The sequence below is a fragment of the Centruroides vittatus genome, unplaced genomic scaffold (genome assembly GCF_030686945.1).
Source record: "Centruroides vittatus isolate TY-2023 unplaced genomic scaffold, ASM3068694v2 contig_970, whole genome shotgun sequence".
NCBI lineage: Eukaryota > Metazoa > Arthropoda > Arachnida > Scorpiones > Buthidae > Centruroides > Centruroides vittatus.
In genome coordinates this window covers 1,366,732-1,392,995 of record NW_027122643.1, presented here as the reverse complement: position 1 = coordinate 1,392,995, position 26,264 = coordinate 1,366,732, and the positions used below count along the sequence as shown (strand labels likewise).

Sequence of the window (26,264 nt, the reverse complement as noted above, 5' to 3'; positions counted from 1 at the left end):
AAAGAGTTTAAAAAACACAAGGACGATCTGCCAAGGGATGCCTTCCGAAGGATTTTCTACGGAAAACTGGCCCTATTAAGTGTTAGACATGTGAAGAAAATCCGGAAAATTCAAGTGATCAGACTGTTGATGAATCAGTGTTCAGTAGTTTCGTCCACTAGAGCACTAGAGGGCAAAATCCTACACATTGTATAATATCAAATATCGAGTGACATAACTTAAAGAATTATATAAACTTATATGAAAGAGACTTCTAAACTTTCATTCTTGTCTAGGCATCACATAATACTTCTATTGTATTTAATAATTAATAAACATTAAATCATTTCTGACCGGATGATATAGGCCTGGGGTCTCTAACCTATGGCCCACGGGCCAAAATAAGACTCCCGAAGCATATTTATTCGACCCATGTAGCTTGTTTATATTGGCATGTTTTCTCAAACTACAGCGCGTTCAATAAAGATAAAACATTCGATTTCCATTTGCTTAGACTGTCCCGACCAGAAGTCCTTAAATATTCTCCTTGGGGTTGAAATTCGGTGACATGACTGGACAATCTCTACTTAAACTCCGTTGACCAGAAACCATTTCCAGATAATGTCGGCGGTATTGATGAAAGCGTTATCTTGCTGCAAATGTCATTGATGACACCTCAATCTTTCTCAAAAAAATCTAGCTGCATTTCTATCTGCTGCAGGTATCCTTTAGGGAAAGACAATATTTGTTTTCTCTTGCTCTCGAAAGGCAGCCCAAACTAGACACGGAACCTCTAACTGTTTGTCGTTTGGAGTATATTTTCCTCTCCTTTCTTAATCATGCCAATAATATTGGCATCTATTAGGCCCATCTAAATTGAACTTCTTCTCATATGACCACACTACATTCCTCCAGTGATTTCTGGCCCAAGTTAGTCTGGCGGCCTTGTGCTTGTCTGTAAACTTTGGCTCCGACTTTCTTTTGGTGTTTTTGAGATGATTGGCAGCATGAACTCCAAACTCTCCCCAAGCTTACTTCATTATCCGGTTTTGCAGCAATATTTCTAAGACATTTCTTGTTCCATTCGTAATTTCCCTGAAAATTGTTCTTACGAGAAGCAAGTTTTGAGGCCTTCCAGGACTCTTCTTAACTTCGCCTAATTTCACATAATTCCTGATCAAGCAAATTGACCTTCCTGTTCTTTTAGCGATAGATCTTATTGACTCACCTGCTTCACTTAAAACACTTATTTCACCCATTTCAAACGCTGAAAGTATTTTGCCCTTTCCGAATTAACAATGCCTTGTTATAGAAGTAGACGACAATTTTTGGTGCCAACAATAACAAATGTCTGTAATTAGATGAGGTGGCTTCATAGATACCCAGTTAAACATATTTTAAAATTAAGTTAAAAATATATATTTATGAATTAAATTTTTGAGTGTTCTCATTATTGAAAGCTAAAAAAAAAAAAAAAATAATAATATTCTTATGAATAATTAGCCTTCTAATTTATTTACAATCGTAACTGTTAGTGTACAAGTGTGTCTTTCTGAAAGAAATAAGATACAACCCCCAGACAGTAATAATAACTCCCAGAACTTTCAAGTTATTCATAAAATGTTGAGTATTCTTAACTTTATTAAACGCACTGTAGTTCAAAGCTAAAAAGTCAACTAGAATTAATAGGGCATGCTATAAATAATTTTGATAAAAACTTATTTAAAAAAGGGAGTTTGTTAAATTTTAACAAAATTCTTTTTTGGAAAAGTTTTGTAAAAGTTTTAAGAAGTTTGCAACGGGGATATTTTTTATTTTTGCTTCTACCTACTGTACCTTTGCGAACAAACGTTTCTGAAAATGAAATGTATAACATAAAAATATCGAACATCAGTATCTAAAGAAAATCTACTGGAGATTTTGACACTGGCTGTCACAAAATTTATTCCCAATTTTGATGACATTCTTTCAAGAAAGCCGTTGTAAATTTCACATTGATTTATGTTCTTAGTTTTTCGGAAATAAAAAATCTTAATGTTATTCATTGAATACCTTAAATTACATTGAATTCTTACGTACTTGTTTTTTACAGTTTGCATGACCCTTTTCAGAAAAATGCTGGAGATCCCTAGCCTAGGTGGTTAATGTGTTATTCTACTGCTCTGGGGATCCGGGATCCGTCTAAGCGGGTCGAAAAACCCCAGGAAGTTTTGGGTGATTTGTTCCGAAAAATTCCTTTATTACATCCATTCAATCGTCCCATTATGGGTATGGCGCAATCCACGACAGGCTTATCGATCTTTTCTCTTTTCGCTATGGGCACATTAATAATGCCCATAACGAAAAAAGAAAAAATATAAATTAAATTATTGCTTTTTCTAAATATAACTATGCTGCTTTATAATGATATTTTTAAATGCACGAGACAGTATTATAAAGGCAAACAGTAAATCTTAACTTTTTACTTAATCGCAAATAAAACAGCATAATTTACTGACAAATATTTCACATTATCTTTAAAATAAGTAATCATTTAAAGCAAACATACAGTAGACTCTTGATAAGTCACATTTCTTTAAATCGAAATTTGAAATCCATTTTGTACCTAATTTTCTGTCTTTTTCTTTTACATTTTCAAAATGACGGACAATTTCATCAAAATTTTTAATTTTGTATCATGCAATATGATATAAAATTAAAAATTTTAACTATGTTTCTACTCTTAAAGTGACTCTTATTCTTAAATACAAGTTAATTAATAGAGGTTTAAATCCGTTGTTTTTACGTTATTTTCGATTGAAAATATAAAAATGTGACAAAGAAATGTGATTTGACTACATAATGAGTTATTGGCCAATGAAATTAATTATTTTGTCTATATGTATCTCCTTATTTGAAACCAAACATTCACACTGTATAAATTTCATTATAAAGTTTGAATTGTATGATAACACTTTCATCGCTGATTGTAATCAGTTAATCAATGTATTGATCATTTTCATTCATTGTTATTCAGTGTATTGTTCATTTTCATTCCAAATTTCTTTGGAATGAAAATAGTCAACAAACTGATTACCTGATAGGCCTATATAGGTTGAAATGGCAAACAAGAAAAAACTAAAGATTTTGTCAATAGCAGAAAAGTTTCCTTAATAAAGATCGTGGAAGAAGGCATAAGCGAAAAAATCCGAAATTGCGAAAGAATTTGACATTCGCTATGTACTCTCTCTACGTATCTGAAAAATAAGGAGAGGATTTTGGAAAGCTTCACTGGACAAAAGAATCAGATAGAACAAAAGAAAACGTAAATGTGAGTGTGAAAAGTGCATGCTGAAGTGATTTGAACAGTGTAGAAACAAAAATCTTAGAAAAAAGTTAACAGCTGAGACATAACGGATTCATAGCAAGCAACGGGTAGCTGGATAAATTTATGAAAAGATATGGAAATAAATAAAAACTGTAATGAAAGTGCAAAAGTAGGAGCAGAGGATTGCGCGAAGTGGTTGAAAAGTTTACAGAAATTGTACAGAATTATAGATCGGATGATGTTTTCAACACAGCCGAAACGGGCTTCTTTTTTTAAATGTTTGTCAGATAAAACAATAGTGTTCAAAGCTTAATTCATGTCACGGATGGAAAAAAGCAAAGAACGTTCAACTTTTCTTTTGGGAGCGAACGTGACACGTAATGAAAACTGCCATCGTTATTAATTGGAAAATCTTTAGAGCCTCGGTGTTTCCGCAATGCCAAGATGGTACCTATACAATAAGAAAGTATTGATGAGGTCAAAACTTTTTTTAACCGGCTAAAAAGTTAGACATTCTCATGATTGCCGAAAACAGACAAAATTATTTTTTTATCGACAATTACAGTGTACTGTACATTTGACGATTCCCACTCTGAAATCTATAAAATATTCAACTTTCATCACCAAATACAACTTTTAGATGGCAACCTCTAGATCAAAGATTGAATTTAAAACATTAAATTACGATATACAAACATTCATGATATACTTCCAAACTCCTCATGTGATTCATCTTCAATAACATGCAACAGCTTACTGTACGAAAGCTGTTACATGTTATTGAAGATGAATCACATGAGTTTGGAAGTAAACTTAATGGATAAAATTGGAATAATTAATAAAGTTAAGAATGAACTTCCACAAAGCATCATTCCAAATTGATTTAAAAAAGCTGGTTTCGGTCAGCAATTAGTTGATTTGTTGACGTTGACAATAACCTAGCTTACTGAAGACTACATCATTGCTGAAGTAAAGAACCAGGCGCAAGAAATAAGCGATAATGATAAAGAAGAAATACTGTAAATTCCGTCAATGACAAATATTCAGCACCCCAATGGTGAAGGGAAGCCAGAAAAGCTCTCGATGTTGAAGGGGCTTTCTAAAAACTACATCATTCATAAAACAAGATACTTTCGAGGCGGGCGAAAACATTATTGACCAAGAAGTAATGAATCGTCGACAAGATATTCGTGTACGTGTATCATATTTTTTCATTAATAGTGACAATATTTTGTTATTTTATACATATACGTATCCAAAAATTAATGTATGTATGTATTGATAAGTCCAACAATACTGTTTGTATGGTGATATTTACGAATCTCATTAAAATAACGCTCGTTTTCGAACTCGAAATTTCTTTAACCCAACAATTTTTATCTATTTCTTCACTTCGAGTTATTCGTAGTCTACAGTATTTCTTCTTACTAAAATATTTAATCCTTAACATTAATTCATCAATAAAAAATCTAAAACAGAAGTAAACCGTACTTTTGATATCATCATTTTCTTCTTTTTAATAATCTCTATAAAAGCCTACATAATCTTTTAAAGCATAATTAAATAATTTAAAATGATCAAACATTGTCAATATTTTACAACGTTTTTATTCCTAAAATTGATTGTTTATATTAATATAAAAATATTACTTTTAAATAAAAATAATTTATAATAAATTCTGCAAAGAGCAGAAGATTAAACAGTAAGAGAAACAGCAAAAGAGTATTATTTTAACCAATAAAGAATTTTAAATTTAAAAACATCTAAAAATATATTCTTAAAGATATAAGCTACATACAAATAAAATAACATATATATAGATTTTCAACATTAATTTTCTTTTAGAAATTTTTATGTATTGATGTTTACAAATTTTTATGTAAGATCTTCTAATTTCATACTTTATAAAAGTATTTTTAAGCATAAAACAATGTTACTTAATATACATTTCAAACTGTCGTTTTATTTAAAAAAAGGGGACATTATTGATAATTTAATGATTTATAATTATAATATCATTATTGTAATTGTTATAATTAAAAGTAATTATATTTCAAAATTAGTGAAACAATAAAGATATAACAATTTATTAACAATGATAATTAAATATTATTTAAGCAATAAATTTGACTGTTTCGTCATTAATTAAGCACTTGTAAGAAAATTCTTTTGTCAAGTAATTGATGTCATAAAAATTAAAATGATGATGTCTTACTTCACTAATTAAAATTTTCTGCCATTGCATAAAAAAATAAATTTAACGAATATCGAATTTTGTAAAAAAAAAATAAGCAATAAAAACTGTAACGATATAAAATTCATATTTTTGATTATTCATAAGAAACTTCATAAATTTGTAAAAAATATCTCTTTTATCATTATGTAAATCGTTTTTTTATCTACAAAAATAAACAAGTAAATTTTAAAAATTTTCTTTTAATGTTTTTAAAAGAGAAAATCAAAATTTTTCAATATCGACTTGTTTAAATAAGTAAAATAAAATATAAAAATAATAATAATAATAAGAAAGAAATCAATTGAAGGAGATTTTCTGGTGAAATATTTTTGTAGAAGCAAAAGGAAGTTTATATATGTGTTGTGGGTTAAGCTGTTAATAAATAACAAAAACACACTTTCTTTTCCCCATTTTCTATCGTGAGTTTTGATCTTTATAAGTGTAGAAAAACCATTCTTCAACACAATATTTTCTTTTGGTTTTTCTCGTATAAAATTCGCAAAAGAATGAATAATTTTACTCTGAATTACAATCATTGTAACCTGATACTTAATTGATCTTTTTAAAAAGTAAAAAAAAAAATCATATAATTTAATAATTATTAATAAAATTATCACCGTTTGCTGAATAGAAACGATTTATCATTTGTATCAAATTAATTGTTTATATAAAAAAATAAAAATTTAATTTAATTTCCAGGAATAAAGAAAAAATTACGAAGAAGGAACAATAAAAATTTTATAATATATTTAAATTCCAACGTGACATAAAAGATAAACTGCAACGTTTAGGAATGCGCAAATTTAGAAAAAAAAAAATGTACATGAAAAAGAAATTTTCCTACTTGTAACACTTTTTCTTATAAAATTTAATTGATAAAATTCCATTAAATTGCATATTCATTGATAAAAATACACTCGATTATTGTCTTATCTGTAATTTATGAAATGCTATTTTTTGTCACCCTCATAAAAATATTATGACAAATTCGAGATTATTTTGTAATTCTAATAAAATTACAGATAAATGTGAACATTTTGTATTAATAAAATAGAATATATTATATAAAGAATATATTTTTTTTAAGCCCGGATAATGTAAGATAAAGATATATTAAATGACTTATATGCTTAAATGAATAAAAAATACATCTGTAGAAAAGTGGGATGCGTGACATTTGAAATCCTTCTTTGTGGAAATTTTCCGGAAATAACTTTTTTGATCATTACTATCATAAAGAAAGCAATCAAAAGTTTCAAAGTTTACATTAATAAATTTTGAATTTTTCTTTTATTTTTTCTGAAAATAAAGTTAATCAAAGTTTCTCTTGTTTGCTTTAGAAATAATTAAAAATATACCATCCTCTTGATATTATATCTACCCATCTAAATATATATATATACATATATAAAGATATAAAACGATCGATGAGTTTATTAATATTGTTATATAGTTTTGCTTTTATTGATTTTTATGAATTGTTATAATAAATAAACGTAAAGTTTATCGTTTTAGAAAATAATGCATTAGATAGTCTTTAAAATATAACAAAAGAAAATTATAATTAATGATAAATTTAAGCGCCAGACTGTCTAAAAAGTAATGATAAAATGTTACATTCGTATTTAATAAGAGGACAATTAGAAGTTGAAATTAAATGAGGCAATGAATATGAATGGCGGATATAGAGTAAGAAATGCAATCTAGCAGTTCTTAATTTAGCAAACTTTATGAAAACTACTAGACAGCATACATTATAAAAAGTCATTTTTCATAATTTATTAAAATTTAAGCAAATTATATTGCTTTCGTTTGGCATTTCTTCGTTAAATTTTTGTTATAATGATAATAATTTAATTAGCCAAATAGAAAAATCAATATGTTTCTTATATAACACGCAGACAGACAGCAGGCAAAATGAAAATATTTACATGTTTTCTATATGCAGTAAAAGTAGTTTAGAAATGCAAAATCGACTGAAGTTATATCATTGAAGAAGCATTAACCACTTTCATGATGTCAGATGATGTTTATTACCTCATATAAACTGACAAAATCTTTGAACATTTTCTAGTTAAAAACTCGCTGAACATATATAAAAAAATATAAAAATTCAACAGTGTATATTTTTTATATATATATTTTTCTATAAAACTTACTTATTTTTATAAATTTCTATTAAGATAAGTGAAATTAATTGTGTATACAGCGCTTTAAATTGTAACTATTAACATAGTTATAATAGTTTGTTCTAATATATGTAATTATGCTAATTTTAACAAGCCAATAGTGCGAATTTCTCACCATTAACTTTAATAAATTAGAAATAGGTGATTAAATTCACTTTCTTAACTTTCTTCGCTAAAAATAAATATAAATAAATTTAAGAAGTTCATTGATACTCGATACTTAAACAACGCTGTAAAACACTGTTAAAAAATTAACTGTACTGAATTTAATTGCATTATCTTAAGTCAAGAGACATATATCACTAGAGACAATTTTGTTTAGTATGTGGTAATTCAGTAAAAAAAATACATACATGTTAATTCTTTACTTGATTAATTAGTGATTAATCGAATTTAAAAGTAATTTTTTCGTTAATTCTCTTAAAGAAACATTTCCTACTTTAGTCAAATTTATTTAAAAACTTGATTATATAATATAATTATTCTATATTTAATTATTTTAAAATTTTATAAATAAAAACTGATTTTTATTTTATTGTAACGCATTAAACGAATACCAATTATTTAAATTCTATGAATTTCTCAATAATTTATGAATTACTTTTTAATTTTAAAGTATTATTTTTAATATATTTGAATACTTTTTTTGAAAAATTATATGTATAATCATCTATTCATATGAATATTCACGTACTTTGTTTTCTATTTCTTTAAATCTGAATTAATGATATTAAGTCGATAATGTTTTTAAAGACCATTTTCAATTGATTTTAAGTCGATATTATTTAATTTAATTAATGTTTTAATGATTTTATAATTTAAAAAATTTTTCATGATGCCTTTATTACGATTAAGAATACAATAAACTTTCAAACTTTAATAATTTTTTAAAAAAATTAAGAATTAAATATTAATTTAATAAAAGAATCAACTTAATACACAAATTAAAAAATGTAAATTATAAATATAATAAAAATAAATTTTTCTAGTAGTAATTTTTATTACCGACCTTTTAAAGAATTTTCATCTCCTATTTGCTTATTCCATTTAAGTGTTATTGTTGATGAAGTCGATGCTACTAATTCTGGAGTTGGGGTTTTTGGTAGATCTATAATTAAATTTAAGAGTTCTATGTTTCAAGTGAAATTTAATTAAATGTAGATAATTTTATTTACATTAAAAGATATTATTTTATATTTTACTTTGCAACTTGACGGTTCGTTTTATCTCATAAATTGCTAAATGAATTATTCTACGAACCTTCTTTTAAAGTTTGTACAATTATATCTTGAGAAGGAGGTCCCGTTCCTTTAGAATTGAATGCTTGAACTCTAATACTGTATTTTGTGAATCTTTTTAAATGATTTAATATTGTTTCTTCTTTAAACTTTGAACCAACTTCTAATGTTTTATACGTGTGAGGCTCTTTCGATTTTTCTTCTCTGTATCCTACATAATATCCTCTTATTTTTCCATATTGCATATCTTCTTCGGGTGGCTGTAGGAATAAAATTCAATCAAAGCTTATTTTTTCATTTGTTATCCAAAGAATAATCTTGTAAATATTACTGAAAAAATAGGTTTAATAAGAAAATCTTACACTCCAAGTCACTTTTATCGTACTAGCTGATAATGGAGTAGCATGAATAGAAAGAGGAGGACTACCAGGAGCTGGAATAAATATTAAAAATTCAACCAAATGCTATTATATATTATGACATTAATTCTCATTACTTATATTTAACTTTATCTACTTTGAATCCATTTTGTATAGTTAATATTACCTTCTTCGTCAGTCTCAACAGACACTTTAGCGGGCTGTTCGCTCTGACCAAGTGCATTAACGGCAATTAACTTAAAAATATATTTTGTTCGAGGATGTAAACCTGTCACCGACCAAGATGTTTCAGTCGCTGGGATGTTTAATGTCTTCGTCTTTTCTATAAGATAATGGGATCGAAAATAAGAAGTTTTATTTTTATCAAACTTTAAGTGACGTAAGTGAAAATATGTGTATCTTAGCTATTAGTTATTGTTTTCTAATGTAATATTTTAAAGTTTATTTTGTTTCTTTAGGCTAATTTAAGATAATAAAATTAACCTGGTTTGGATTTATCTCGTCTCTGAACTTCGTAATGAAGGAGATACTTTGTCAAGCGGCTATTTCCACTATAAGGTGGTGACCAACTGATGTGCGTTGTTCTACTGGAATATCCCGTAACTTTCAATTCTTGAGGGCTGTCAGGAGGTTCTGAAAATTATAAAATTGATCTGGAATGGTTTTTATTACAATACATTTATAATTAAAACCTATACTTCTATATTATTTTACATTAAGTATACGTACACCATTTCATACCTTGTATGAGAAGTTGAATATTCGTCTCATCTCTACCGAAAGAGTTAGATACAATACAAGTAAATAATGCTGAATCACTTCTTCCCGCAGTGTAAAGTATCAGTTCTGATATCGTAGCATTATTGAAAACTGTTTCTTGTAAATTATATCTATAAAATATCAGTTTTAAAAAATTTTAACTAATTAGAACAGTTTTTAAATATTCTATCTTTAAACTCTAATTTTACGCATTTAAAATCTTCCTGAGTTTATAAAACTAAGTTATTTATATTGTAATATTCTTTCTCATACACCCATGACACACATACGCACATTTTTAGTTACTTATGAATTCAAATAAAATCTCATTAAAAGATATCTTTATGTTTATGAAGACATTTAATGATAATTCAGATTATAATGAACATCTATCGGCTTTTCTACCAAAACAAAAATAGTAAGAGTTCAACAATAAGGATTCCGTGTAAAGACCATTAAGACACATTAATGGAAGCATCGCGTAAGATATTTATTTATCATGGTCATTAAGGTTTCTATTGTCACAGTTTATTGTTAGAATTTTAATTCTTAACGATATAAATCTCCTTTATGTATACATGTATATAAATTTCTTAGCGTTAAACTAAATAGAATAATTAAAACACACAATAAATCTATTTCGCATTAAGATAGACGACAAGCATCCTCTTCTGTAATTATTAATAATAATTTATACCATTGTTGCTGAAAATATGATACTTTTGTTTCATAATCGCACGAAATAATTAACTGAATAAACAAATTATAAAATTAGAAGATCAAAAGGTTAAAAGTTGATAAGTAATTCGTGTATACTGTATTTTAATTATAATAAGTTTTCTTCGTATTCCAAGTGAAAATTCTGTAACTAATTGAGCATTTATGAAAGGAATAAAAGCAACTTCCTCAAAAGATTTTAATAAAAATTGCCTAAATGATAAATTTATACTGTAAAAAAAGAATATGTTATAAACTTCATCAAATTTCAAAACTGATTTGGTGAATAATTTTTAATTAAGTTGACAATTTTTAATAAGATGGAGCATCTGTCAACGTTTTCTATCATGAGTGAATTGAATGTGTCAGAATTCATCTTATTTTATGTTGCTTTATCAATGCTAAAGTATAAAAAAACACTAAATTTGGATATTTTTCTTTAAGTTTAACAATAAATAATAATTTAAGCTTAAGTCATCTTCTTAAAAGTTCGTAATTTTCGCCAGTTAAATAGTTGGGGGAAAAGAATTAAAATTAACAAAAGCGCATTGTAATTAATAGATAAAGCTTGTCTATAATTGTCATCATTTAAATTAATAGCGTTTAAACCTACTTTTCTTAACGAAATTACTTTATAGTTTTAAGAAATTGCCGTAATACTTCTCCCTATAATGATATTATAAAAGCAATTTGAAGAAGTAACAAAAGCTTTTGAATAGATATATTTTCTTTAGTAAACAAAAAGATAATACTTTACAATGTATCTAGATCACTGTATAAAATATAGCACTAAGTAGTATTAAGGAAAATCATCTTAGTGATCATTAAGAGGATGCCAATAACGGAAGAAAGAATGTGAGACTTCAAAGGAAGATCTAATCTGGATTTTACTAGTGATATACTTCGCTAGTTTCAAAATTGTGTGTAAATTGGATAATTAATTAGTAAGGTTCCATCTAACGTGAAAGGATGAAGGCAAAACGAGATTCGGTGGTGTAAATTAGGGAAGTAATTGGTCATTCCCAAGGCAACTCTCCCTTGCCAATTCAGTTACTGTTTAGGAACTTGAGGAAGTTGGATTTCCGTTTAGAACAGGTTGAAATCGGAGGTTCTCGTATTAATCAACTTGCTGCCTGAAGCCGACCTTCCACTATTCACTTGGACAATTAATGATCTTAATCTCGAGAGCGTGAATGCTGTCAAAAGTTACCTTAACATATAATAAAGAAATACTTTAGATCATGATTATCTATTCATCAGAGTATTTTAGAAAAAGATTTATTTATATCATTTTAAGTAGCTTAAGTAATTATTTCTGTCACCTTGTTCATTTAAAACGAAAAAAAATCACAAAACGTTACTCATTTCATTTATAATGGTCAATTTTTATAAAAGATGTCAATAAATTATGCTAAAGATATTGCTGAAAGAATTCTTTAAAAAATTACATGAAAATTATACAATAAAAATAAATTATAATTAAATTGTTTAATCGCAATTTGAATTTATTTAAGCAAAGAAAATTATGACAAAATGTTTAAATTTTTTTTTTCTTTTTATAACGGCGAAACATTAAAAATTATGCTTAAAACAGTCATTAAATTGTTTTATTCATTAAAATATAAATTATGCCTTTATAGTTTTTAAGTTTTATTAATTTATCACATCAGATTGTGTGAAGGTTATTCATCACACCTTTCTGATACTTAAAATTATGCTAGAGGCACCATATCGGCTTCACGTCGGTACGTTAATTAGGTAGAAGAGTACAACGTATGAGTGAGTACCTTACCTTCACTGTAATATAATGACTGCAGTAACTGCTCTTACAAATATATCAATTTTCTGGATATTTAGTAAATTATCTAACGTATTATTTGAGAATATTATAAAGAATATTTTTATTTTCTTACATATTTATGTTTTAAACTAAAGTATTTTCATTTTTTAGGTGGGTTATTTCCTGGAATTCTAGTAATAATGCAATTAGATAGCGTAAAAAGTTTGTTTCTCTACATTATTTTATAAAATATTATGTAATTAAATCAGTGAAATTATAAAATGTTTTACGTTTTAAACCTTATATTTTAAATACTTTATATTTTATTTTTATTTACTTCTAATACTACTAATAAAGTTATAAAGATGAGATAAAAATAACGGTTAAAAAATTAATTTACACTTTTTAGGTTAATTTCAACTCGTATTTAAAATCGATAATGTTTAGTAAACAGGAATTAAATCATTTACCTTACATTTTCAGTTATATCTAAAGGCTGTTTATCTTTCAACCAAACAACTGTAAGAGGTCTTTCTCCAAATGCCTCACATTTTAGCTTAGCATCTTCACCTTTTTTAGCGATCTCGGCGTGAAATTTCGATTTAAAATGAGCAGCAACTATAAAAAAATATTATTTACATTAGCTTACAACAAAATTCAATCAACGCAGTTTATACAGACTTATAATCCTAATAAAATATGCATCATAAAACTGTATATATATTTATGCAGAAAAAATTTCTTACTGTGGACGTCAAGTTTGATAACTTTACTTAATCCTGAATCAATTCCGTTCGATGCTTGACATAAATAATAACCGGAATCATCCGTTTCTACTTCCAAAATTGTTAAGGAACCATTTTCAAAAACGTGTAAATGTGAATTACTGCTTATTGGTTTGTAACTCTCTGGAATATTTCCTAGAGTAAATAAATTATAATTACAATAATTACTGTAGACAATATATAAAAATGAGAAAAATATTTAAGATATTAATTTTAAGGTTAAGTTACCAAATAATAAATTTTCTAACCTTCTGCTCTTCTCCAACTTAGCCTTGGAGGAGGAAATCCATCAGCCTGACAGTCTATAGTCACACTTCTGCCTTTAACTACGCTGAGATCTCTTGGCTCTATCTTCCATCTTGGTGGTACTAAATGAACAAATATAGAAGAATAAAATACGTTTTCAATTTTATATATAATAGACAATTAATAAGAGGTAAAAAAACTACATGTAACGTTAAAAAGATTTAATGTAGTTAATTAGTGTTACATAAATTAAAAGAAAAATTTACAAGTTATATTTATTATTATATAACAGTAAGAACATTTAAAATATCACAAAAAATACTTAAAAATAGATTATAAATATTTTTAATGTTTATCATAATTTTTACTTTCATTTTCGCGTTTAAATGAATAAATTATTTATGAAGGAAAATAATCTCTTCGAAATTTAAATTTATTTACATAAATATTAATAGTATCGTATTTAGTTTTTTAATTTTAACATATTTTTAAACATCTGTCGCTTCCTTTTATTAAAAAAAAATGAGGAGAAAGATGAAGAATTAAAGGTATGTATTTTACTCGTGCAAAAAAGTACGGAATGAAATTTTTACATATAAATATTGTTTTATAAAAGTTATTAATTGTAGTAAAATTAATTTATTTTTGTACATTTTATGGTATTATATATATAATTTTTAAATTTATATTCCTTCGAAAATTTTGAAGAATAGTTTTTCTTCTATACACTTTCAAGTAGTATATGAAATGTTGTTGTAATAAGATACCATATTATCTTCTTCCTTTATATAATATTACCTATTAAACAACAAAATGAACTACTCAGGACATTATAAGAAGAAAATTAATGATTTATATATGTAAAATGCTGTAAATCCCTCGATATTTCAGCTTAAAAATGTTATCTCTCAGTTTGATATTCTAAATATAGAAATAAAAACCTCAAAAAACGTTCGTATTTTGTGATTTAAGAAATAAATGAATTCTCTCGTGTATACTTTATCTCTTTATAGATTATATTTGAAATACTAGCTTATTTCTATAAGATCTTTTGCTTTCTTTACGAAAGCAGAAAATTGCCAAGAGACTGAATGACGTTTATTTTTATCCACCTCTATAGATCCCATTGAGTCTGTTTGGAGTTAGAAGTTAATCACTTCTCTAGTTCTTTAATGATGTATTGTGTTTGCATTTCCTTAATACAAATTCAAATGTTTACGATATTTTCTTTGAAATATTTATATTAAATAGAATGACATTTCTTTCAGAAATATAAGATTTTACTTAAAAGACGATCATTTAGGCATGAAAAACATTATGTAAACTTTTAAATATAATAAACTTATTATTTATATATTCATTTACAATTAATGGACTTAATTTATTATATTTTACACAAGTTTCAGTTTTCTTTTAACTCGAGAGTCTAAGCTTAGTAAACAAGGGATGAGAAAGAAAATAAGAAAGAGGAGAAAAGATTCATTAAGTATATAGTAGTTATAATTATGTTACATAAAGTAACAGCGTCACTATAAGGATATAGTGAGGCTGTTAGGCCTATATATAGTGGGACAGTATAATTATTATATTTATTACTATATAATTTTAAATATCAATTAATTTTCCCATCGAATAATAATAGATTCCGAGTAATTTATCGACTTCCCTCAGATAAATCGATTGATCCCTCAGAGGGTAGTCAGCGACTAGGTTGAACACCCCCCAAGTAAGAGTGTTAATATATCTTTAAAGCATCTAAAACAAGCCATTATTTAGAAAACTACTTTAAAATTATTCCTTATTAATCTTGTTTTATTGATTTTTATGCATTCGAAATGTAACAATTCTTTAATGCCTTGTTAACGAAGAAATACTTATTTGTTTCAATAGAAATATTGAATTTGAATGTTTTATTTTACTTTCATTATTTTTAATACACGTTTACAATTTTATAAATTTCTATATAAATATTTAAAATAATGTAATTATATATTTATACAATAAAAGTTAATATTAAAAATATTTTATTTTATTAAGTACTAAAAGTAAATAAATCAAATCAAAGGATAATTATTCAAATTCTCATCCAAAAAATAAATTAAATAAATTAAAAAATTAACTTGTAATATCTCATTTAAATTTTATATTTTTACATACAACGTGGTTTTAATTATTTGGAATTATTGGATTATTTAAAAATTTCTAAAGTAATCTTCAATGGATTTAAAACATATTATATAAAAATTAGATCAATTATTAATAAAATATAAATGCATTAATCTGACTTCATAAGGAATATTTACAGAAATTGTGCATTATAATCCCCTTAAAATTTTTTATAGTAAACAAATTAATTAATTTTCTTTTTCAAAGAAGAGACAAAAATATTCCTCATTATCTTCATCATTTACGTTCTTTTCAGTCAATTTACAAACGATTATAATATAGGAAAATATTTATATCTATTATAAATTTCACCAGCCCATTTTATTTATACAAAGGTTTGTATTGATCAAGTTGTTATCATCACGAGAATTGTACGCAACTTCATGATTTTATTGGTTTTTTCCCCTAAAAAAAAAATAAATTATTTTTTGAATTTTTTTTCTAGAAGAAAAATTTTACTATAGAAAAGTCTATGAATAAGACTCTTAAACATTAGTTTAATGTTTAACAACTGAATTTAATATAATTATCTGTAACTACACATGATATCAAGTAGAAATATAGAAAGGAAAGTTTTAAATCCGAATCGATACTGCCATATCGATTGAAAAATACAAAACTATCTGAAAATACAAAATATAATAAATGAAATAGTAAAAATGAATTGGTACAGAAATATATGACAATTCTAATATTCCTATAGCTACTATTGTTACCTTTCGGATTTTCAATCTCCAACATGGACTTTCGTCATATTTAATATTTTTATAGACTGTACTTCATGACAGACAGCCTCATAAATAAAATGAGTGAAATGTGTTAGAGGATGTGTAAACTTTATGAAATTACGAGCATCAATTAGCTACTTGGCTGCTTTCTGATATGTAGAAAGATTAGGTAAAATTGTGGTAAATCTCTTTGAAGAAAATTAAAAATTTCATCAATTAGATTCGATTTACAAGACACTAAAAATAAATTATAACGTAATTATGTTATCACTGAAGATATCAACCGTCTTTATTTAGATTATTGATGAGAATGCGTTGCTATATTCAACTTAAATTATTATTATTATTGTAATCATTGTAATTAAATGATTATAAAATTTATTTTAAAAAGCTATGTCTAATTGAGATCAATTGTATATACATTACTGTTACTTCAGTCTTAATGTTATAATATAGTATATTAAGAAATCAATCAGTATGATTTTATCTGATTTATATTGTAGAATATAGTTATAGCTCAGTAAACCTGTGATTATTAAAAATATATTATTAATTTTCATTAAAGTATTTATAAACGTAATGTAAAATAAATTAAATTACTTTATATTATGTAACAATTTTGATTAATCTTAATAACTTAAATGATTCACATAAAACTTTTTTCACATATTTATAATTAAAATTTTACTGTAATTTAAACAGCTTCGTTCAAACTTGTAAATACATTCAATACATTTAAATTCGAATTTTTTATCGAGTATTTAGCGGTTGTTAAATCTATCTTAAGATCTCTAAATATCATAGAATGATGAGCAATTTTTTAGTTAACGTAATTAAGCCAGCATAATTAATGTTAATTAATTATATTAAAAAGTAGAAACTATTCTTTAATTTTAAATGTAAGTAATAAACTACTTACTTTTTGAATAATATAAACGTTATAACATACATTTTATTAATTAATTAATTTTTAAATTAATTATTAATTATAAAGAAGAAGAAATTTCTTAAATTTTATATTTTGTAATAGTTATTAAATATTGTTGCCTAACATTTAATATTAAATTTTATAATGTCTGTCAGATATTTTTTTGGAATGTAAATACAATAAGACAGAAATATACTTAACTTAATAAATTTGTTTAAAAGCTGTTAACGTTAAATGAATTTTATTGATATTTTAAACATCTTTATTTTACTTATATAAAGTAGTATGAACTATATCATATACTCGATATTATTCCAGATTGGTAAACATAACTCAGATATACACAATGTTTAGTTCAGGGCAAGTTTATGTTGCGGAACACATCCAACAAGAAGTGAAATACGACACCCAACAGAACATGCTGATAGCAACCAATCATATTTCAGCAACTGGCTGTCAAAAATCCAAGATTACTTTTATTGTTTATGCTTATTGAAAGGAAACCCTACGGAATAAACATTTCAAAATTCCCATTTTTGACTAAGAAAAGTTTTAATAACTAAGAAAATGAGAAATTTTCAAGTTAATGATTCGATGACAGCTGAAATAAGATTAAAAATATAAAAGTAATTTTTATAAAGATTCATTAATCAATATTTGTGAACATTTTCATTATTATATAAGGATTACATTTAACAAATTACATTATAATCCGATGGAAACAACGAGAATTTAACGATTATTTAATTCTTTAATGAGTAATTAAAGTTTTGATAAATTAAAAAAAGAAAAAAAAATAGAAACACGAAAAAAATTAACATGAAAATATTAAAGTAATCTTATCTAACACGCAATTTCTTCATTTTGGCCAAGAAAATTAGAGCATCCATTATTTTTACGATATCAATTTTTCAATATAGAACATAAAACGTAAATTTTTTACATCTATATTACTGTTCTTGTCGAGTATAAAGATCGTATTTTTATGATTTTTACAGTAAGCATGGGACATCTGCCGATTTATCGATAAAGACAACAGCTGTATAGTAAGGTTATTCTTAATTATACACGATGAATCAAACTCTTTTATTAAATTATTTTATAATATTAAAGAACGTCCGTTACGAGTCATAGGTATTTGAAGAAAAGACGAAAGAGGGAGAATTATTTATTATTTATGTAGATATTTAATTACCAAGAACAACAGAAAACACTAGTCGCTTAGATATCACTAGGTGATATAATAGCCCTACCGTGAATTACCATTGCTGCATTATGTTGAGCAATCCCAGCTTCGTTCTTCGCTAGACATGAATAGTTAGCTCTATGATTAGGTTTCACTGCCTCAAAAAGTAGAGTCGATGAATAATCTGCTAAATTATGAATTTTGATATCATTTTGCTTGACTAATGGTTGATTATCTCGTAGCCATTGTATTGTAATTGGTGGATCTCCCATAATGACTGTGCATGTTATACTGAGTCTTTGTCCCATATGGACGGATGCTGGTAAGGTGAATGGCTCGATAACTGGACGAACTGTAAATAAATAATATTTCTTTTGAATATTTTATATATATTTAGAAAATATTTATAAATACATAAGCATAAGTAGATGAAGATTAAAGACTAATATATCGTTGGATATAATTCAATTTGCTTCCGTATTAAGCTATAAATATTTAATAAATATTTATGAAAGATTGTATTTAATCATGCCATAGTGTTATTATTAGAATTAAAGATTAATAAATAAAAAAACATATTATTATAACGCTAATAATTTATATATATATTTTAAATACAGAGTATATCTTAAAAAACAAAAGAGTATATAAATATTTCTATACTTTAAATGCTTTTTTTATCTATCAGTTATAAAAAATATATAATAATTTTCCATTCTTATGAAAGTTTAATGTAATTACCAGTTATTTTACTTAGTTAAATAGTCTTACAAGAAAAATCACGCTGCTCGCAGTTTGATACGTATAGGGACTTCCAGCATCGTAACACTCTCATCACTTACTTTAAATACTTATTTTAATAGTCAAAGTCTTAAGTTTGTTTCTTAATTATGATTAGGTGTTTACACAAAAAAGAAATGATAATACGAATGAAAAAATGTAATAAATTTGATTTATTGATGTAAAGTATCTTCTCATTCGTTAAAATTTCACTTTATATTTATATTAAAAGAAAATGACAGATTGATGCTGTGATGTCAAGAGGCTAAAGATGAAGAGTGACGAGAAGATATTATTTGACAGCTTGAAGTAAAACTTTAACTAAAAGGTTGAGGTTGCGTGTCATTCGACAATCGAAAATAATGTCACTAATTCTTTCTATGAACATAAAGAAGTTTTTACCTTAAAGGAATTCAAGCTTTTTCAGTATTATTAATGTATTTTTTGAAATTAAATGTTTACATACATTTTGGAAATAATTTACATACACATTTCACTACATTTTTTTTTTTCATTTGAAACATGTTAAAACTCTTTTTGAAAGGAATTGATTTATAAGGATATTTATATCATTGTATTGTACGTCGCTATATTGCTTTAAAAGTGATTTATCATGTCACTTAATTGATTAATCAATAAATCAAAAAATTTTGCAAACTTTTAATTAATCTATAACCTTCGATTTCTTACCAATAAAATGTTAATTCAGCAAGTTTTCATCAAATAACTCAATATGAAGTAACATTTTTCAGGGTATGGATTTTAACATCTTTATAACTTGTTTTTTGGTCTTATGAATTTTCTAGTCATTAGATTACATGATTTAAAACATAATTAATTATAAAAACATAAAATTTTATGAAAACGAATATTAATATTTAAAAATATTTCTTTTTATTACAAATTTGTTACAAAATTATACAAAAGTAATCTATGAAACATGCAATCCCCCTTTGATAAAAGAAAAAATATAAAAAAAATCGAAAATATATTTATAAAAAATTTATTTATTATTTTTATTAAAATAATTTAAAATTAATAATAAATTTTTACTATACATAAGATAAAAACTACCTTATAATTAATTATTTTCAATTCCTGCATTTACAATTATTATTAACAATTGTTCAAAAAATTTATTAACTAATAAAACTTGAAAGAGTTTTCGTAGTTTAATTATAAATTATTATAAAAAATTATTGTATAATATTTATATTTTTATGAAAAGTTAAGTTAACAATAATATAATTAAATAAATAAAGTTCATTTTTAGCTTAATATTGTTTCCATTTAGTTATATACATTTTCATACATAAAAATAGCAAAAATATAAATAAATGAAATTTTTATTTAATATTCAAACAAGTATTATTATTATTAATAAATAAACAAAATTACGATATAAAATATTTTATAATATTCATTAAATATTTATACAAAGACTAAAAAATTCTATAAAATTGATCAAACTTTTTAAATAACTGGATTATTAATATAGAAATATAATATTAAATATAAAATTCACATATAAAATAAACAATTTATTATCCATATAAAATTGTCATAAACTATAAAACTAAACTGATATCAAATCTATATAATAATGCTCATACTTTTGAATATGTATTTAAAGTGAAGTTTGCAGATAGTCTGTCATTTTTCTCTTGTTAAAAATTACATCCACCATTGCGTATCTTCAAGTGTTGATGGTTTCGAATTCCATCAACCATCAAACTTAGTATTTTCGGTTGTAAAGAAACCGAAAATACTAAGTTATCTCATAGAAAGTATCTGCTATCTTTATTTCCACTCTTGTGTATTTTGTGTGATAGTAACGTAGAATGTTCTGTGTATCTACTCCAAATATAAGAAAAAAATTTCGTACTATGAAAGTGCAAATCTGTTCATGCGGATTAAAGGCTAGCGTATCTTACTAGTTTTTCTTAGGAAACGAAAAATATCAAGGAAATGTCCAAAAATCTGTATTTATTTAGACAGATTAAAGGTAAATGTTTGTTTTTCTACAGATATCAGCTTGTCTTCAAACGGTTCCGCTGTTTCCTGTGGAAAGAACTATGATATTTTCTGTATTATCTGCTCTAAGCCGGCTTCGACTTTATACATTCAATAAAAGCAGTAAACTTTTAAGATTCTTGATAAATGCTAGAAAAATTATAAATAATAGTAAATTTAACTTTATAAACTATTAAAATATAAATTAATCTAAAATATTATACATGAAATTTGCATAATATCAAAGAAAATAAGATCAGTATATCTCAGCTTTGCCATAAATTTTATTACTTGAATATACTTGTTGAAAATATATCGATTAACTGAAATGAATGACGATGTCTCTTTGATATTTTTAACTGAAATTTTTTTATTTTAATGCTGATTTGAATGCCGAATTCTTTTAAAAAATTAACTTTCTTTGAATATCAGCTTTATTTTATCGCTTATTATGGCAAGAGTTTCAATGCCGCTTCTATCATTCTCTTCTTTGACAGTGTTAATCTATTCATATTTGCAAATCTCCAACCCATTATGATTATCCTTTGATCCTTTTTCTAACCATTTGATCGTTAAACAGATTTTTTCGCTTAATTTTTGCATTGATAAATATTAATTTTCATTCCCCTACTTTTTCAAAACTTGGTCTACATATAATAAGTCTTTTTCAATTAGATTTTTTCTTTCTTTTATTTATTTAGTTTATGAATAAAATATATTAAAACTACACAACACAAGTACTATAAAATGTTCTTTTATCTTTTTCTAAAAAATTATAGTTTACTTAATAACATAACACGTAAAATAGCTTTACGTTTACATCTGGAAATGTATTAAAATAATAATCTCTACGTAAAATAATCGAAATTAATTTTTTAAGATGCAGTTATTAAAATTCGCACAGTATAAGAGTAAACAATAAAATAAATTGCACGAATACGAGATGATAATAAAGTACAAAGAAATTACAACAAAAAATATAATTACATTTTAAAATAATTTCTACAAAACACATTTAGTTACCCACGTAGAGGTGAGTATTTAAGATTAATCATTATTTTTTTTATGAAACATTTTAGAAACAAAAGAGAGCATCTAAGGAACAGTAAGCAAAAGGTAAATGGACTCTTCAAGAACATTATTTCTTAGAAGAACAGGACATTTCTGCTACAATGGACAGAACACTTGCCTCTAATAGTGACATTGATGCTCCCTTGAGCACTTTCTCCTTCCTTATTTATTGCAACACACGTGTATCTCCCGTCGTCTGCGGATCTCTCAGTGGCTCTGACCAAGAAAGTCCCATTGGGATAAACGGTTTGTCTGTGGTTATCTGGTAATCTTACACCATCTGTGGATATAGTTATTGTAACTTCAGTCATGACATACATTGTTTCATTATCATACCATTGTCTTACATTAAACAAAAGATTTATCACAAATAAAAAAAAGTATACCTAAGATAATAATGAAGAAAAATTACTACAAAGAGATACAAAAAATAATTATAATAAATGATGTAAATATCAATTTTACTATCTATGTTATTTTAATTAAACAAATGAGAGTATTTTAATATTTTTTATATTAATTAAATGCTGAAAAATTTTAGAAATTAATTAGAAAAGTTAAAGAAAAAAAACTCCACGTTGGAAAAGTTTAAGAGATGATGCACTTGAATAATTTTCTAGAATACTTAACAAATGAAGGAAAATATCTTTTTTAACCAAGAGAAACAATGGGATAAAGCAAATGACAAAGAAAGGAAAGAGATCAATCAATTAAATGTAATTCTTGTTAGCGACGAAATCCTCTTTTATAAAAACTTACCTGAAGGTAATAAATTGGTAGTTTAATTGAAAATGATTTTCAATTCCTTTCGTTTCTATTTATAAAGCTTAAAAAAAATTCCAAATAGAGTTTCGAGCTGTTTTATTAAGCTAATTGCATCCTTATTTGACATTTAAGTATAAATACTGGAGAAAATAGAATGAGAAACGATAACATTGACAGAAATTACTTGATAATTTACAAAAGATTTGGTAGATAACCAACTCTACCAACTCTACCTGCCACCCTACTAAGTTCAAATTAATATAATTCAATAAAAAATTATTTAATCTTTTGCAATTCTTTAAAAATTCGTATTAAAACTAAATATATCAATGAACAACTACAACAAAATTAAATGTAATGCGTGAGAATAACAGAATGAGATAGTTTAATTATAAATTAAATTCTTGTTATATTTAATGAAAAATAAAAATGGAAAGGTGATTTTTAAACTAAATTTAATAATTTATAATTGGAAAAAAATGGCTTAAAATAATAATGAATATTAAATGACTTCATCATAATTAAAAAGTAAATTCGGCCATAAAGATTGAAAAAATATAAATTAAAAAGTAAAATTCCTTTTTAAAAAAAAAAAGAATCCTTAAAAATAAATTAAAATTCCTTTAAAAAGTTAAAAGCATTTTTGTAGTTTATTAAATAATTTAATTAATAAAGAATTTATATGATCACAGTTTTAATTTAATATTTTGCAACTCATTGCACATATTGTTAATAATCAACTCATTATAATTGTTTATGATATACGACGTAAACTTAACCTTGATATAAATAGGGAATTTATTAAATATGAGTTATATAAATGACTGAAAACTTTATTAATTATAATTTACCAACTAAAATAAATGTTTTAAAATATGCTAATACAGTAATTTATATTAATTACATTCTTATTACTAAATTGAACGTTGTTATTATAAATTAATAACATTCAGTTGAATGCAGTTATTATAAAATAAATTCACTTCTTTATAAATTAATATTATAAGACATTTTTAAAATAAATTTTACTGAATAATATAAAATTACAAAAAATAAATTTGCATCATCAGATTTGATGTTTAAATGTTTCTGATGAAATGTTTCGAATTTTATATCAACTTGAGTTACCTTTTGCTTTTAAAATTAAGTTTATTGGATAAAATAAAATGTAAAACAACATATAAATAAAACTAATTAAAAATTTATCATGTTTTAAAGTATACAAAACGTAACTTGTTAGTTTACAGATTTTATTGATTAAAACTATAAAAATTATATATATTTTAGTGTAATTTATGCTTTTTTGTAAAGGAATGGAGAATTTATTTATATTTTAAAACTTAGACCGGATAAATGATTCATTCAATAAAAATAAAAAGAATTTGTAGCAGTTATATGCCAATAATTTTTCTCTGTCATAGTAACAATACGTTTCTTGAGGTTAAATATGTCATTCTATTTTAGATTGAGTTGAAAAAGTTTACATTCAAAGAAACTGGTCATATTACATAGCTGTAGGCAAAGTTAATACACCATATATAACAAAACCTTAAGGCCATACACAATAGTTTTGAAGAATAAAATTATGTCACGATTTGAAAGAAACTACTTGATAAAGAAAAAAATAGAATTGTAAGACTTATTAATTATTATAAAAATTTAAAAAATATATATATATATAAAATGTCGACAAATAAAACGGTTATGAATATTAAACACCATTGACACCATAGTTTAAAAGATCATTATCGAATTTTTTCCCTTTTTTCATCTCATAACTTTGTTTTAATTTATTATATTAACTTAATTAAAACATAATATTTAAATTTTAAACTTTATAAACTTTTTAAAAGCTCTTAAACTTTCAAACGATTTTCCATAATATGAAAATAGATAGAGTGGATTATGCAAATGAGAAATTGCTTATCAGCTTATGTAAATGAGAATCCCTTTATAAAAAGAAAGCATAAGAATGTCGATGGTTGTGCGAAGGATATCCTTAAATCTTTTCTAAAAGTCGTAGTGAATGGAAGAAAATGGTATTTCTCACGACTATAATCAATGTTTCAATGTCGTTTATGTTTTGTATAAGATAACTCATATCTTTTAAATGAGTTACTTTCTTAATGAACAGTATTCGCATATAAGCTCATAGAAAAAGTATTTATTTTAAGAAAATTCAATTTCATAAAAAGTCTGTTAATTAGGTGGAAAATTCAAATTAGGATAAAACAGCATAAGAGCATATTATAATACTTTTTCCCTGGGTGTTGAGACGTTGTTCAACATAACTTAAATTCTAATTGCTAACTAAAATTAGCTACTATTCTCTTCTCTAATAGTATTGTGAAATTAGCTAGTCGAAAGAAATCAGAAATTTGAATTATTAATAAGAAAATTTTCCACTTTATGATTAGCAAAGTTTTAAATTTATACGAAAACGAAAAATGCTTTAGGCATTTAACGAAAGTTATATAACTTATTAACCTTAATTTTGGTTCTTGTGTAGCTAAAATAGTTAAAATATGAAAGAATAATAATTGGATTTATAACAGAATAAAATAATTTAAACATTGAGACAACTTGACGTAACGAAATTACTAAGATGTTCTTTGGATACAAAGAAATGATAATTTAACTATACGAAGTTCGTGAAAATTATCATTATATATAGTAGATTTCTCAGTAATGACATTCATTATACAAAATATTTAAAGTAATTTCTCTTAAAATACAAATAGCTTAATTTGAAAGGATTTAAAACTCGAGAGAAGAAGCATAACTTTTACATTTTAGTGAAAAATGAGAGAGAAGTTGCGCTTTTGTGTCATTAAGAACTTTAGACTCTATCTATATCAAATTATGAAAGTCACGGAATATCATTTCCTTTCTGCCAAAAAATTTAATTGTTTGTAATTTTACTCAATTCTTTTCTTATTTACATTATATTTGTTGAATAATACATTCAACAGTAAGCGGAAAAATTCTTAAAGTTTTCTTATAAACGATGC

The 26,264-nt window shown here is 25.0% G+C and overlaps 1 protein-coding gene across 3 annotated transcripts in view; it reads right to left on the bottom strand.

Annotated features, from left to right (window-relative positions):
- The window catches only part of LOC136985422 (cell adhesion molecule Dscam1-like), a 108,251-nt gene that overhangs the window by 20,067 nt on the left and 61,920 nt on the right, over positions 1-26,264 (bottom strand). For all 3 annotated transcript variants that reach the window (XR_010882342.1, XM_067282700.1, XM_067282701.1), the window contains exons 8-18: positions 22,607-22,768; positions 18,692-18,976; positions 13,619-13,738; positions 13,332-13,505; positions 13,056-13,203; positions 10,071-10,219; positions 9,813-9,962; positions 9,496-9,651; positions 9,312-9,382; positions 8,972-9,209; positions 8,721-8,819 (exon numbers count right to left, since the gene is read on the bottom strand). Coding sequence is in view for 2 of the 3 variants with exons in the window: in XM_067282700.1 (XP_067138801.1) it covers positions 8,721-8,819; positions 8,972-9,209; positions 9,312-9,382; positions 9,496-9,651; positions 9,813-9,962; positions 10,071-10,219; positions 13,056-13,203; positions 13,332-13,505; positions 13,619-13,738; positions 18,692-18,976; positions 22,607-22,768 (1,752 nt within the window). In the remaining variant the exon portion in view is untranslated. The remainder of the gene's footprint in view (positions 1-8,720; positions 8,820-8,971; positions 9,210-9,311; positions 9,383-9,495; positions 9,652-9,812; positions 9,963-10,070; positions 10,220-13,055; positions 13,204-13,331; positions 13,506-13,618; positions 13,739-18,691; positions 18,977-22,606; positions 22,769-26,264) is intronic.